General features: G+C 39.3%; 1 protein-coding gene across 1 annotated transcript in view; it reads left to right on the forward strand.

Moving 5' to 3' along the window:
- The window catches only part of ARHGAP6 (Rho GTPase activating protein 6), a 522,948-nt gene that overhangs the window by 458,838 nt on the left and 47,402 nt on the right, over window positions 1–16,708 (forward strand). The window contains exons 3-5 of the mRNA XM_023198723.2: window positions 2,677–2,748; window positions 12,264–12,520; window positions 14,809–15,004. Of these exons, the coding sequence (XP_023054491.1) occupies window positions 2,677–2,748; window positions 12,264–12,520; window positions 14,809–15,004 (525 nt within the window). The remainder of the gene's footprint in view (window positions 1–2,676; window positions 2,749–12,263; window positions 12,521–14,808; window positions 15,005–16,708) is intronic.

Genomic DNA, 16,708 nt, shown 5'->3' on the forward strand with positions numbered 1-16,708 from the left:
GAGTTTAAGGTATATATTATCCTTGTGGGATTATGTAAACTCTCATATTTGTGGGAATATAAATGAGCAAAACTATTTTGAAAAGCTTGATTTTACCAAATAAAGTCTGAAGTTGCATATACACAGATCCAGCAATGCAACTTTTACATATACCCTGGAGTGGTGGTTCCAGACTTTAATGTGAACCAGACTTCAATGTGCACCATAATCCCTTAGAGGGTGTATTCAAACACACATTGCTGAGTGACACCCCAGAGTTTCAGATTTAGCATATCTGGAGTGGGACCATAGACAGTTTGTACCTCTAGCAGGTTCCCAGGTGATACTGATGCTGCTGGTCCCAGAACTACACCTTAAGAACCACTGTCTCAGGGAGACTTGTATACGTACATGCTTGTAAGAAGACATGAGCAAAATTTTTCACAAACATTGTTCCTAATAACCCCAAGTTAGAAACAACTCAAATACCATCAACAGTTCAATGAGGAAATGAACTGTGGTATATTCATACCAAAACCCCCTACTATATAGCAATCAAGAGGAATGATCTACAGCTACCTGCCTCAACAGGATGAATCTCATGAAGTGTTGGTGAACAAAATAAACAAGGCAAGAAACAGTATCCATAATATGATTCCATCTGTTTGCATCCCAAAACAGGAAAAACAAAATCATATTCTTTATAAATGCATGAATAGATGGTAAAACTATAAGTAAAATCTGATAAGTCATCATTGCAAAAGTCACACTAGTAATTATCTGGGGCTAGGAAGAGGGAAGAATACAGGTGGTTTCTCAGGTACTAGCAATAGTCTACATCTTAACTTGGCTTAACTTGACTATTAGATATGTTGGAGTTGGACTTATGGTTATTATTTAGACAGAACATTTGTATTTATACACATCTACATAGAATACATCTCATAAGTTTTTTAAAAGTTTTTAAGAATCATTCTATCTTTTAAAAATAATGTCCTCTATCTGGTATGTATTCTGACTCTTTGACAGCCTGTTTGAATTTTAGGATCTTCCCATTGGTTATGAAAAATTAAATCTCTTAAGCTTTAATAGATGGTTTAATTATTCTGCTGGGTCAACTATTTAAATGAAAGAATTTTTGTTACTGTCAAATACACTTGAGATATGGACTAGCTGTGAACAAAGTGTTACAGAGTAAAAGACCTGTAAGGCCTAATTGGAGAACAGATTAGATCTTGTACAGTTAGTATGTTTACGATCTGTGTAATAAGTCATGGCAGGCCCTAGTAGATCATCTTTTAGATGTTGTTCATATCTATGAACATATACATAATGGAAGAGATTGATGGCTGTTGCCATCAATTACATTACAACTGATTTAGATAATTTCCGCTATACAAATTGCGTGACTACAAGAATGAAGGTTCTTATGAACTATTTTCTTTTGGTGGCAGGAGAGTCATTTTTTAAATCTTTGAAAAGAAGGAAGGATTGAATGTGCCTGTTGATTATATTGTGATATTCTTTTGCCTCCAAAAAATGAGGAGTTGGGGACATCTGCAACTCTGTGAGGATACCAGGAATGCTCATTTCTGTTTCATAATGCTTACTGTTTTATCCTGATATTATAGTCTTGCTTTTAAATGTATTGGACTGAATCTCTTTCTTTACATTTTTAGTGTGTCCTGTGCAAACAATTCTTAATCATTTTTTTTTTCACCATACATTTCCTTGCGGCATGGTCTACATGTCCCCTATTTGATGACAGTGTGGATTCTGAATTTGCACCTCCCACATGCTAAATTGACAGCTGCATAACCTCAAAATGCATTCTGGCAATGATGAATGCCAATATTTTATGATGACAGCCCAGGAATTTGATTGCAGCTGCCCAGTGATATGAGTGGTATCTTTATTATTTGGTGAGTTAAACAGACACATTAAATACATTTGTTGCAAATACTAGACTGTAAAAGAATGTATTTCTTACTTATTATAGTGAACAATGAGAAACAACCAAAATGTTCATCAATGGAGGAATGGTTAACTCAATTACAGTGTAGCTATACCATGGAACTCCCCACAAAGAAAGTAGCCTGACCTGTGTCAGGCTCCCTGTGAAGAGCTTTATATGTGTTGTTTCATTTCATTCTCACAACAACCTTGTGAAATTCCCATTTTATAAATGAGGACACAAAGACTTGTCCAAAATCACATAGTAAATTGTGCAGCAACAGTTAGACCTAAGTTCTATGGACTTCCAAATCCATTTTCTTATCCAGTTGTACTCTCCTAGCTCATGAATGTCAAAGCTATATATGCTGTTAATTCTCTTCTCATGGAGATTTGGTTCAAGATGAACATTAAGTTATGTAACCACAGAGAAGAGGAAGAGACTTAGATAATAGTAAAATTACACCTATCTAAATGTCAAAGCTAAATTACTTCCAAAGGAGGTAAGTTTCCTATACATTCCATGACTGAAAGGAAATTCAAGAATATACACCAAAATTCTGGTGATATGTGCTATCCAAGTCAGGATTTTCATGTATTCTCAGAGCTGTTACTCGTTTAAAATGTCAAATTATAAGTGAAGTAAGAGAAAAGCCATACTTTTGCTCAAATGTAATTATTGATACTGTAAAATATCACTTCTATGTTTATCTTTATAACTTCTCCTCCTTTTAATATTTACAGATGGACAAAAGAGAAAGAAATCTTTAAGAAAGAAACTGGATTCACTAGGAAAGGAGAAAAACAAAGACAAAGGTAAAAGATAAAGTAACTAATGTAAATGCATCTTCCATGGAGCATAATGGTTAAATTTGGTGGGGTTATTGAATTGCGTAGATATACATGGTTCAACTCTGTTACAAAAACTGGATTTCCACAATGGAATGTCATGAAGGGCTATTTTGGTCTACTCTTCTGTGTCTGAGCAACCCTGTACTGAACCGATTAATTCAGCTGGTTTGAGGAGAGTACGACCTCAGCCAAGTTTATGGTTCCAATTATTATTTTGACCAATCAGCTATACATAAAGAGGATCTGGGTTGAGAAGCCATGGACAGCATCTCTAATGCTAACCAGCTGTCTGGCAAATCCAGACAGGCAAGGTTAGTTGAATGAGAGTTTGAATTCACCTACCATGACTACTGGAAAGAAGCAGTCTCATCCTCATGGGTTACTGAAGATAGGCCATTCTCAGCATTTTTTTTTTCACCCAGTTGAAAAATATTTATTTGTAACCAATCTGAATGCTTATGTTTTACTTTGTTACATTGCCTCAGCCAAGACAGGTTAAAGCAAATGCCCTTAATATTTTGGGGGTCACAGAGCCCTTTAAGAATCATTGACAATGATGATGCTCTATCAAAGGCCTGAAACTCACCCAGTGCCCACCCTGCCACCCCCTAAATTAAAAATTCCCAGATTAGATATTCACTTAAGTATTTTCCTTTTTAAAAATTCAGGAACGTTAGGGAATTGTCAGTGGCTATTAGTCTTTTCTCGTTTTCTTTTTTTTTTGTTTTTTCTTGAGGTGGAGTCTTGCTTTGTCACCCAGGCTGGAGTACAGTGGCGCGATCTCGGCTCACTGCAACCTCCACCTCCTGGGTTCACACCATTCTCCTGCCTCTTAAGTAGCTGGGACTACAGGCGCCTGCCACCACAGGTGTCTTTTTTTTGGGGGGGGGGGGGGTTGTTTGTTTTTGTATTTTTACTAAAGACAGGGTTTCACTGTGTTAGCCAGAATGGTCTCGAGCTCCTGACCTCGTGATCGGAGGTCGGCCTCCCAAAGTGCTGGGATTACAGGCTTGAGCCACCCCTCCCGGCCTAGTATTTTTTTTAAACTCTTGTTTTAGGTTCAGGGGTACATGTGCATGTTTGTTAAACAGGTAAATTTTGTGTTGCAAGGGTTTGTTGTACAGATTATTTCATCACCCAGCTAATCACCATTGTACCCAACAGGTGGTTTTTCAATTCTCACTTTCCTCCCACCCTCTACCCTCAAGTAAGCCCCAGTGTGTCTTCTTCCCTTCTTTGTGTCCATATCAACATGTTTAGGTCCCACTTGTAAGTGCATTCTCAGCATTTTTTTTTTTTTGTACAACAAAATTTATTTTCTAAAATACATATAAATGAGATATAATGGTTGAACATGAGAGGGCTTTTTTTTATTATACTTTAAGTTCTAGGGTACATGTGCATAACGTGCAGGTTACATATGTATACATGTGCCATGTTGGTGTGCTGCACCCATTAACTCGTCATTTACATTAGGTATATCTCCTAATGCTATCCCTCCCCCCTCCCCCCTCCCCACAATAGGACCTGGTGTGTGATGTTCCACTTCCTGTGTCCAAGTGATCTCATTGTTCAGTTCCCACCTATGAGTGAGAACACGCAGTATTTGGTTTTCTGTTCTTGCAATAGTTTGCTGAGAAAGATGGTTTCCAGCTGCATCCATGTCCCTACAAAGGACACAAACTCGTCCTTTTCTATGGCTGCATAGTATTCCATGGTGTATATGTGCCACATTTTCTTAATCCAGTCTGTCACTGATGGACATTTGGATTGATTCCAAGTCTTTGCTATTGTGAATAGTGTCGCAATAAACATACGTTTGCATGTGTCTTTATAGCAGCATGACTTATAATCCTTTGGGTATATCCCCAGTAATGGGACGGCTGGGTCAAATGGTATTTCTAGTTCTAGATCCTTGAGGAATCGCCACACTGTTTTCCACAATGGTTGAACTAGTTTACAGTCCCACCAACAGTGTAAAACTGTTCCTATTTCTCCTCATCCTCTCCAGCACCTGTTGTTTCCTGGTTTTTTAATGATTGCCATTCTAACTGGTGTGAGATGGTATCTCATTGTGGTTTTGATATGCATTTCTCTGATGGCGAGTGATGATGAGCATTTTTTCATGTGTCTGTTGACTGTATGAATGTATTCTTTTGAGAAGTGTCTGTTCATATTCTTTGCCCACTTTTTGATGGGGTTGTTTTTTTCTTGTAAATTTGATTGAGTTCTTTATAGGTTCTGGATATTAGCCCTTTGTCAGATGAGTAGATTGCAAAAATTTTCTCCTATTCTGTAGGTTGCCTGTTCCTTCTGATGGTAGTTTCTTTTGCTGTGCAGAAGCGCTACCTGACTTCAAACTACACTACATGGCTACAGTAACCAAAACAGCATGGTACTGGTACCAAAACAGAGATATAGACCAATGGAACAGAACACAGCCCTCAGAAAGAGTACCACACATCTACAGCCATCTGATCTTTGACAAACCTGACAAAAACAAGAAATGGGGAAAGAATTCCCTATTTAATAAATGGTGCTGGGAAAATTGGCTAGCCATAAGTAGAAAGCTGAAACTGGATCCTTTCCTTGCTCCTTATATGAAAATTAATTCAAGATGGATTAGAGACTTAAATGTTAGACCTAAAACCATAAAAACCCTAGAAGAAAACCTAGGTAATACTATTCAGGACATAGGCATGGGCAAGGACTTCATGTCTAAAACACCAAAAGCAACGGCAACAAAAGCCAAAATTGACAAATGCATTCTCAGCATTTTTATGTTAGATCACAGTATACTACTCATCTTTTGCTTCGTATGTTTTGGGAATTGTTTACTCTCATCATACTGTTTTGTGTCCCCTTGTGTGTCTATTTAGGGAACTAAAACTGTAGCCACTCTCTCAGAGGTATTTATGGTCATTTAAAACTGATATTCTTTGAGCCCACATAATGGACACTTGAGCCCCATTGATGCAGTCCAATTTTTTGTGCCTTTTTTTTTTTTTTCAAGACAGAGTCTTGTTCTGTCACCCAGGCTGGAGTGCATTGGCACAATCTCGGCTCACTGCAACCTCCACCTCCTGGGTTCAAGCAATTCTCCTGCCTCAGCCTGCCAAGTAGCTGGGATTACAGGCACGCACCACCATGCCCGGCTAATTCACCATGCTGGCCAGGCTGGTCTTGAACTCTTGATCTCGTGATCCGCCTGCCTCGGCCTCCCAAAGTGCTAGGATTATAGGCGTGGGCCACCGCACTTTTTGCTGCTTATTTTTATGGTCTGTTATGAAGTGGTTGCTAAATAGTACCGTGTATGCATTTATTTTCATTTTATGTGACACAGTCAATGAGTCTTGAATGAGAACAGCCATACACATCTCATCTTGGAGTCCTTTTATATAATGATATAATTTCTGCCTTAAAAGTAATGGAAGGCAGCCGGGCACGGTGGCTCAAGCCTGTAATCCCAGCACTTTGGGAGGCCGAGACGGGCGGATCACGAGGTCAGGAGATCGAGACCATCCTGGCTAACCCGGTGAAACCCCATCTCTACTAAAAGAAAAAAAAAAGTAATGGAAGGCGATGAAACCAAGGGTATTAAGAAGTGCATTGGGATCAGTATTGAACAAGAGCTATTCCATACCATTGATCGCAGTCTCTACACCTATATCTTGAGCAGTCATGACATTTGGTTCTTTAGACTAAAAAAAGTGAAGAATTCTAAAGAATGGAAAACCATTGTTTTACTTCCTCTGGAGTGAGGTTTCTCAACCTAGCTACTATTGTCATTTTAGACTGGATAATTATCTGGAGTAGGGGCTAGCCTGTGGATTGTGAGATGTTTAGTAGCATCCCTGGCCTCTACTCATTAGATGTCAGTAACACCACCCTCAACCCAGATATCTTCAGACATTTCAAATGTTTACCTCAAGTTGGAAAAAAGAAAGTGAAAGTGTCAGTGATCCCCACCCCTGACTACACAATAGAATCAACTTGTGGACCTTTAAAAAGTCCAAGACCCCCACCCCAGGGAGTCTGAGTTGATTGTTCTGCAGGGATACCTCAGGCATGGGTGTTTTTAAGAGCATCTAATGTGCAACTTCTAGGATGAGAACTCTGATCCATATTAACTAGGATACTCACCAGGGCACGTTCTGTCACAGCAGAATCTACTGCTGGAATAATGAAGGCTAAGGGTTGTCCAGCTACCTATTATAGTCTGATAAATTGTGTTATATTTAATTGTTGATATGTTTGTGCCCTTATTTTTGTAATGACCTAAATATTAATAGCCAGCATTGCTCTTTTAAACTAGAGTTTTTGCTCATTCTATTCCTGCAGTAGAGCACTTTTACGTCTCCAGATTAGAGCAATTTTCCATGTGTATAGAGCATATTAAAGGGATCACTGAGGTTGGTATTAGTAATGTATTCTCTTTTAAACTTGGTTTATTCTAGGGTGATGATATTGATATTGGGATTTAAATACATCTAATCTGGACTTTAGGTGATTTTTCAGAAAGTGTCCATTTGGCTAGACTAAGCAGAGTGCGCATTCAACAGAATGATGAGATGTTCCCTCAACAGAAGGAGATGTATGTTTGCTTACATGTATTATATATACAAAGCAGCAGGAAGCAAGAATTTGAATTAAAATGGAAGGAAGGACCAGGGAAGTAATCGAACAATACATACTGGATCATTATAGATTTTTTAAACTAAATCATATTTACATAGGCTTAGTGAAAACTGAAATGATCTATACTGCCTCAAAGGTAGCAAAGTGGGAAGAGGAAGGCAGGTCCTGGTGGTTCCAAAGAAAAGACGTATCACCCACCCAACTAAGGGGGAAATATCAGGCTTCGTGCCAAAAAAAAAAAAAAATAAGTAGCTTTAATGTTTAAAAACAAAGTAACCTAGGCTTAAGTGAAGGTTAATTACATGGCATCTTTTCAGAACTTAAAGCTCTGTCCATGTCAACACTGGGAGTCATTGCATGGATGTCCTGGGAACCAGGGTGTGGGGAGGGGGGGGGGGGGGGCCAGTCTGGCACAGATGTAATCTATTCACATAAGTTCCTTCCAGTTGGATATTAGCATTTGGGTTTGTAACAGCTGCACATGTGAAAAATGGTCATTTGAAACCAAGAGTAAAAGAAGGAAAATAGGAAACTAAATGATCTCCTGAGTTAGGTAATCTAAAAATAAACAGAAGCAGCCTTTTAGAATCGAATTGCTCTCCCAATAGTGATTCATAAATGGTTGATATGCTACCATATTAACTGATTTCATCAGAATGAATCATGTCCTGTATGTTATTTAATTGCCTTGATATATAGCGGATCATGTGACACTCCTATGTTCCCCATGCCACTTAAGCAGTGCCCATGTGACTTTTGATTTACATATGGAAACTAATTCAAGATTGACACTAATCAGAAAACATATTTTCATACAGAATAATTCCAAGTCCTTAATTTCTCTTAGTTATATTTCTTGACAACCAAAAGAGTTTTTAAAATTTTCAGAACTTCCGAAAATTTCTTTCTGTGTCAAAAGTAATTTTAAAATTAAGTAATTTTAAAAATAGCTACTTTGTTTTATTAATGGGCTTCCTAAACTGAGCACATGGGGAATAGGTTTTACTGTGATGTAACTCTGGGAGATTGTACCCCCAACAACCCCTGCCAGGATATTTTCAGATTATGCCATATATGTATTCACATACATATGTGTATCTGGAAAGAGAACTGAATCTGGAAAGAGTTCAGTTCTGGCACCGTTCTTTATGGTGAAATCATATTGTATCATGTTTTATTTTCCTCACTATCTAGGTATGTCACTGTATGTGAGCTGTGAAGTAACACTAGATACAAATAGCTCATACAACTTTTAATTTTGCTCCATATTAAACAGCAGAACAGTCAAGTTATCAGATATCACTATGCAGAAATTATCAAAGAACATATATTGAATGTTGTCATTGAGTGGTAGTACTTCTAGGATAAGAAGAGAGGAAAGAACCAGGGAGTGTGTGGTTTCTGAGAAGGTTAGGAAGGGGCCAGCTCACACAGTACTGGGCCACAGCATGACTTTTGATTTGGAAGTTCAGGAGAAAGAAAGGTACCTTAGACTAGGGTGGGAGTGATGGTGGAAGTGGAGAGAAGTGAATGGAAAAAAGAGATAATGTGAAAGTGACATGATAAAGATTTGATGATGGAGTGAAAATGGGATGTAAGAAGGAGTGAAGTATCAAGGATGACTCTCAGATTTCTGGTTCTCCCACATGAAGAACAGGCAAACTTTTGGAAATCTGAGTAAGACCTTGTAAGGGAAGACAAAGAGTAAGAAATGCCTTTGGGACATTCAGATAAGAAGGTGGAAGAAGTGGTTAGTGCTCAAAGAAGGGGTCTGAGCTAGAGGTAGCAATAAGGTGTGAAATGTGTATGGATGGAAGTTTAAGTTATGGGTATCGTGCTGTTACTTACATAGAGAGACAAGAGTGATGAGGAGGGTTAAGATTGAGCTCTGAGGACCTTCGACATTGAAAACCCAGGTAGAAGATGATAAGCCAGAAAAAGGGGCAAGAATGTAGCCAGAGAGGTAGAGAAAAACCCAGTTAGTATATCCAGGATGCAAAGGACAGGGAGCATTTCAGGAAATGGCAGTCAGGGTTAAAGGATGACAAAAGGGCAAATGAAACAGAGCTGTCAAAAACACTGAATTTAATGACCCTGAAGACAGCAATGACTTAGAGGGAGCTGCTTTAGAATCTAATGGAGGTATCAGCTAGACAGGATGAAGTGAGGAAAGAGTGGTAGGTGAGAAAGTTATAGGCCAGAAAGCAAAGGGAACACTTTAGGGAATTTTAACTGTGGCAAAAGGAGAGGGGGTAAACCATGGAGAAAAGAAAAGAGTGGGTCGAGGGTTATTTATTTTTTTAAGAAGTAGCTGCTTGAATATATGTAGTAAAAACATCGTAGAAAAAAAGAGGTTGAAGATCCAGGCACAAGAAGATGTAATTTATAGCAGGGGTGGCCCACCAGCTGTCTTTGTAAATAAAGCTTTACTAGAACACAGCCATGCCCATTTATTTACTTACTGTCTGTGGCTGCTTTCCTGCTAGACTGGCAGGTTGAGTAGCTACCACAAAGACTGTGCAGCCTGCCAACAGGGCGGAGGCTGAAGTGAGGCAAATTGAGCACCTAGGCCACAGAATTGAAGGAAATGCTCAGTCTGCATGCTGACTCTGCACTTGCCCCATGCTGAATGCGAGCACCCTATCATTTTGCATCCTAGCCATTCTAAGCCCCAGCCATATCCACAAAGCCTAAAATATTTGCTATCTGGCCCTTTACAGAAAATAATTGCTGAACCCTATTTATACTCTAAGAGTATTAGGATAATATTTTTGAGCTCTTGAGTGCAGTATACCATTATCCATGGTTTAAACTTATCCATAGTTGAATGGCAGGTGGGAGAGCATGGGAACCAGGGAGAGGCAGAAAGGCTGGCAGGATGCCAAGTCACACCTACATATCATGCAAAGGGAGGTGGTGTAGGGCACAGGTACAGCAGGTGTGAAGAGTTGGAGCCTTTGCATCTGCTGGTTGCTCTTCTCCTGAAACAAGGCAGAATTATTTGCTGGTGGGGAGGATCTGCACCAGAGGTATAAGAAGTCTCTAAACTAGTCTGGTTGGTTTTCCTTAGATGGAAAAAATGACTGGGAAAGGGCTCAGTAGTCCCCATCTTATAGTAAATCCCTGCCATGCGTATGCCCACCTGAGCAGATGTGTCACTTGTACATTTATCAATGTTCTTTTCACTCTTATTATCCCCTCTATTTCTGTTATTTCATGTAGTTGTCAGCCTTACCATTCACGTTTCCAGACTTTTCCAACCTTTTAAAAGTAATATTTGATCATTTCTACAGACAAGTTTATATCTGTGTGTGTGTGTGTGTGTGTGTGTGTGTGTGTGTGTGTGTGTGTGCATGCATCTCCTCAGGGTACATAACAGGAGGTCTGGTACTATCCCCCTTGGTTTCTAATTTTGCTAGTAGTAGACACAGCCTATTATCAATAGTGAGAATTATACCTCACTACACTGTCTAAATTGATCACTCAAAGGAGAAGTACCTATTATTTTTTATTACCATGTATCTATCACCTAGCTTTTTGCTAAAGAATGGCAAGCATCCTCTGAAAATCCCGAAATACTAAAATTTTGATTTTTTACTTCAAAACAAATTGCATGCTTTGATAGAACCAGAAGTGCAGGCTTTTCAAGTAACATTTCTCCTTTTAATGTAGACTTGGTCATTAGCGCAGTGATGTTCGAAATGTTGCCATGGATCAAGGAGGAAAACTTTTTAAAGTATCTTTCTACCTAATTTAATGTTAGCTTTTTCTTTCAAAGAACAACCAACCTTAGAATTATTTTCCCTTGATCATTTTAGTTTTATTCATAGGGCTTCTAAAAACAATGGAGAGGTTAGATTCCAACTTACTGCTGCTAGGAGACCTAATTTGTAGTCTAAAAAGAATACATCTGATTACATTATTAGTGCCTTTCAGCATGAATCTAAAATATTGCCAATAAAACTCCTGGCCCTAAGGATCCAAAGTATGTGTATACAAACAGATTTATGACAGAAATTCACAAAGGAAATCTATGTATGTCTCCAAATAAAGCCATCAATTTCGGCACTATGCCCCTTTCCCCAAATTCTCCTTATTAAAGGATTTAACAAATTGTTTCCTGGGCCTCCCACGAGATATTTAGTGGCTGAGTCCACTCTGCATGTGGCCAGTAGAATGGCTTGAGTATAGATCACGAGAGTGACAGCCCCAACCTAGCTGGCTGGAAATAGAATGTGGAGATGAGGAACACAACGAAAACAGAGCAGACTCCTTCCCAAGCAGTTCCCAAGCTGCTCCTCTGCCTGTCAGGTTATCATTTCATATGCTAACTCTTGCTGGGAACCTCAAAGTGTATTCAGTTGACTAAATTTCAGCCTTAGCTTCATGCGTCTCTCTATTATAACACCTAATAGTCAGTCTAGAAATGATTTGCTTTTCTGATTATCCACTGCTTCACCCCAACCCATACTCTGAACACCTCAGGAGAAAGGATTGTATCTTTTATAAGCTTTGCGCTTCCCATTGCCTAGCTTGTTGTGGCACGTAGTGCGCAATCAATAAATGCCTGTTGAATGAATGTATAGACTTGAGACATGGAGAAAAACTAGAGACCTAGATGTCTAAGATGTGTGTTTATAAATACTAGTTTTCTTTATTGAAATGGAAACTTGGGCCATTCTGATTAACACAAATGTCACCTTTTTATTTTGATCGATGAGTCAATTCTTCAGAAAACATTCCTTTGAACATGTCTGTCCTTACTTAGGTCTGAAACATAAATGAGAGTGTTCACTGGTCCAGTCAGTCTCTGAAAGTGAATGTCTGTTTTTTGATTCCAGAATTCATCCCGCAGGCATTTGGAATGCCCTTATCCCAAGTCATTGCAAATGACAGGGCCTATAAACTCAAGCAGGACTTGCAGAGGGATGAGCAGAAAGATGCATCTGACTTTGTGGCTTCCCTCCTCCCATTTGGAAATAAAAGACAAAACAAAGAACTCTCAAGCAGTAACTCATCTCTCAGCTCAACCTCAGAAACACCGAATGAGTCAACGTCCCCAAACACCCCGGAACCGGCTCCTCGGGCTAGGAGGAGGGTGAGGTGGCCAGTATTTGCTCTGACACCAGTGCTAGGAAAACTGAAGATGTACAGTTATTCTTTGACTTTTTGTTCATGTGAAAACTGGATATGTAGTTGGTTTTCAGGTGTCTGTCAACAAACTCCATTAATGAAGAATGTGCACTGGGCATGTGGCACCTTGCATAGCCTCAGACCTTGTCCTGACTCCTCTTGAAGCTGTTGGTGTCCCTCCTTTGTCACATCTGTGCTGCATGCTCTCCTAAACATTCGACAATATCACCATTGATTCTGGTCTCTTGTAATCTGTCAGTCTTGCCATAACTTGCCCACTAGACTGTGAGGCTTGAGGGCAAGGCCCAGTGTTTTAGCTATTAATACTTTCTTCATCACCAGTATGAGAACATGTCTGGCCAAATGAATTGGTGGTGGGTCTTCCTAAACAACGAGCTTTTTCCTTATCAATGGAGCATTTCTTTTTCTCAAACAGAACCATAGAATCCTCTATATATCCTCTTTCAAATACTCTAACAATATGGTACCGGTTGTTAAGTACTATGTTCTAGGTACTGTGCTATTATTTGAATTGTTCAGGCAAACTGGTTAGTGATTGGCTGAGTCTGTTGATAAGCATCTCTGAAGCTTCCAGGTCACTGGAAGATCTTCTCTCCCTTTTTAAAAACAAATCCGCATTTCATTTTTATCTTTTATTTTTTGACTCAGGGTCTTGCTCTGTTGCCCAGACTGGAATGCAGTGGCATGATCACTGCTCACTGCAGCTTCAATCTCCTGGGCTCAAGCGATCCTCCTGCCTCAACCTCCCCAGTAGCTGGGACTACAGATGCACACCACCACGCCTAGCTATTATTATTATTTAGTAGAGATGTGGTCTCACTGTGTTGCCCAGACTGGTCTTGAACTTTCGAACTCAAGTGATCCAAAGTGCTGGGTTTACAGGCATGAGCCACCACACCTGACCTTCTCTCCCTTTTTTCACTGTCACGTGAAGACCCAAAATTTTTGCCACCTCCAGCTGTTGAAGACTGCCCTAGTTAAAACTCCACACTTCCCACTTAAAACCCACATTTTTCAATCAGCCCCTAACATTCAGGGCTTGTCCAAGGTAGAGAGAGACCTGATCCATTGCTGTTTTTGCAGTATTGACTATGTTTAAAAATGAAGAAATTACAAAATTATGGAATGCTTGAATTTGCGTGATGGAATTGTTCTAATTCTGTCATTGTGTCTCAGACTGTGTATTGTCATACAACAATAACACTAAAACTCTAAATTTTAGCTTTCTGGGAATGTAGGGCTCAGGCAATTGTTCTCCCAAATGCCCTCTCCTCTGTCCAGGCCTGGCTAGCCAACTGCTTTCTCAGTGCTTCATCAAGTATGGGTGTGGCAAATGCTATTGGTGCCCTGCTCCCTTTCCCTGACCCTTTACCATTCCTAGCATGCCAGCTCACCTTCCATCTGCCAACACCTTATTTCTTTGCTGAGGGCTTTCTCTGATGCCAGAGGCACCCAGCCCATCCAAATGGCAGGCTGTAAGTACTTAGGAGATAATACTATCTCTCTGCCCCCACCAGAGGCTGCCCTTAAGCAGTGATTCCTGAGGCTTGGTGTATAAATACCCCAGCTCTCTCACTTGATAGGGATAGCTCTAAGGTGCATGATCTACAGCTGTCTCCTAGAGCTCCCCAGAAAGATTGAACTCCAGTTGCCCACAATGATAACAGACTTGATAATGCTCCCTTCGTCAGCTGCCTTTCCTTCCTTGTCTCATTTCCCCCCTCCCCTATAGGTGTTTCCCAGGACCACCTCTCTAATAAAGCACTTTGTGCTGTTTCTCAGGAAAACTAAGCTCAGGCTGTTTTATGGAATCATTATATTTTAAAAATCTACTTCCTAGAACCATAGTTGAGTTTTTTATTTACAAAACTTCTCTGACTACCTCATTCATTGAGTATGTAATTTTTTTCTTGTTTCAAGAAATGAAGTGGTTGGGCCAAAATACTTTAATTATATGTTTCCCATCGCTTGTTCTTCCATTTGGAAAATTTTGTCTATTGTTGAAATTGTAACTGCCATTAGCTTGAGGAAACCTTGTAGAGGTTTTCTAACTTTTTCAAAAGGCATATTTTTTCTTTCAATATACAAACAGAACAATTAAAGAAATCAAGCAGTATTATTTCAAGTGTGATAAAGAGTCATGAGCAAAAGTATGTATTGGTTAGCATCTGGGGGCAGCTGGTTTTTTTTGGCTATCTGTACTTTATGTTCACAGCTCTGTGTCACTTGCAGGGTGCCATGTCAGTGGATTCTATCACGGATCTTGATGACAATCAGTCTCGACTACTAGAAGCTTTACAACTTTCCTTGCCTGCTGAGGCTCAAAGTAAAAAAGAAAAAGCCAGAGATAAGAAACTCAGTCTGAATCCTATTTACAGACAGGTCCCTAGGCTGGTGGACAGCTGCTGTCAGCATCTAGAAAAACATGGTAAGTAGACTTGTCTGTCTAAAGTACTAAGGACTTTCATTTATTCAAGCATCATTCATTGAAGTACCCAATGTCAATTCTGTGTTCATTTGATCAAGCTCTGAACTGAAATTTCCTGTGTGAAAGTGTACAGATATGAGTGTTTGCTTAAGAGATTGTGGGGCTAAACAAGATTGGAGGAGGGGGTGAATCAACTTGATGATATTCAGACTGCTTTGCTCCCAGTAGTCCTCAGAAGTGACCGTGGAGGCCAAGCAATTTAGGTAAGGATCAGGTCTGTTGGGCTGGGTTTGTCACTAGAACCTCTTTCAAACAGACCAGAGCCACTTTTATTGTTTATACATAAAAGTAGCCTAGGAGGTTACTCTCAAGGGTTCCTTTAAAAAGTAAGAGTTCAGCTTAAGTGATGATTCCCCAGTTTTTTTTTTTAATAGAAAATACATCATTTTTGACAACAGGTTTATATATTGCTACTTGCATTTTTGTGGAAGCTGTCCACTTAAAATTTCTCCAAGTCACCCTTTGCAACTCAATTCTAGTTACTAAGTTGACTTAAGAATGATATACAGTTCTGGCCGGGCGTGGTGGCTCACACTTGTAATTCCAGCACTTTGGGAGGCCAAGGTGGATGGATCACGAGGTCAGGAGATCAAGACCATCATGACTAACACAGTGAAACACCACCTGCACTAAAAATACAAAACATTAGCCAGGCGTGGTGGCGGGGGCCTGTAGTCCCAGCTACTTGGGAGGCTGAGGCAGGAGAATGGCGTGAAACCAGGAGGTGGAGCTTGCAGTGAGCCGAGATTGGGTCACTGCACTCCAGCCTGGGGGACAGGGCGAGACTCTGTCTCAAAAAAAAAAAAAAAAAAAAAAAGAATGATATACAGTTCTTTAAAAATTTTTCTGAAATTTAGACTTCTGGCTTATTTAACTGCCATTTTCATAAATAAATTTGCTGTAGTGTTAGCATGTGTTTTATGTACATGGGAAAAGTTTAATTACTTTTTTACTATAAAAATAATATGCTCATTGTAATAAAGTAAATGTGAAAGCAAAGAAAATTCTGAGGCTACCATATAGACATAACTACTATTAACATTCTCATCTGTTTCCTTCTAATAAAAATGGAACTTTATTTAAAATTTGTTAAGGATATATCTCAATTTCTTAATTCATTATAATGGAAATCACAGGATAGCATATGGATGACCTAATAAGTTTGTTTATACAAAATTTTAAGTGTAGGTTCTTTTATTTTTTTTCACCTTATCTTTCACATGCCTGTGTATTACCTATGTACCTTGAACATACGTCTCTTTCTCTACACACACACAAACACACAGTCATGCACCACATAATGACATTTCCCTCAATGATGGACTGCATAGGCAATAGGGATTGCATAAGGTTATAATACTGTATTTTTACTGTACCTTTTCTATGTTTAGATACACAAATACCTAAGATTTTGTTACAGTTGCCTATAGTATTCAGCACGGTCACATGCTATACAGGTTAGTAGTGTAGGAGCACTAGGCTCTACCATATAGCCTAGGTGTATAGTAGGCTGTACCATCTAGGATTGTGTATGTACACTCTATGATGTTTGCACAATAATGAAATTGCCTAATGTATTGCTTCTATCACTTTGGGAGCTTGAAAACAGGATAATCACACTATTTAAAATAAAATACAGAATTA

Source organism: Piliocolobus tephrosceles, chromosome Y (genome assembly GCF_002776525.5).
Source record: "Piliocolobus tephrosceles isolate RC106 chromosome Y, ASM277652v3, whole genome shotgun sequence".
In the NCBI taxonomy this organism is placed as follows: Eukaryota; Metazoa; Chordata; class Mammalia; order Primates; family Cercopithecidae; genus Piliocolobus; species Piliocolobus tephrosceles.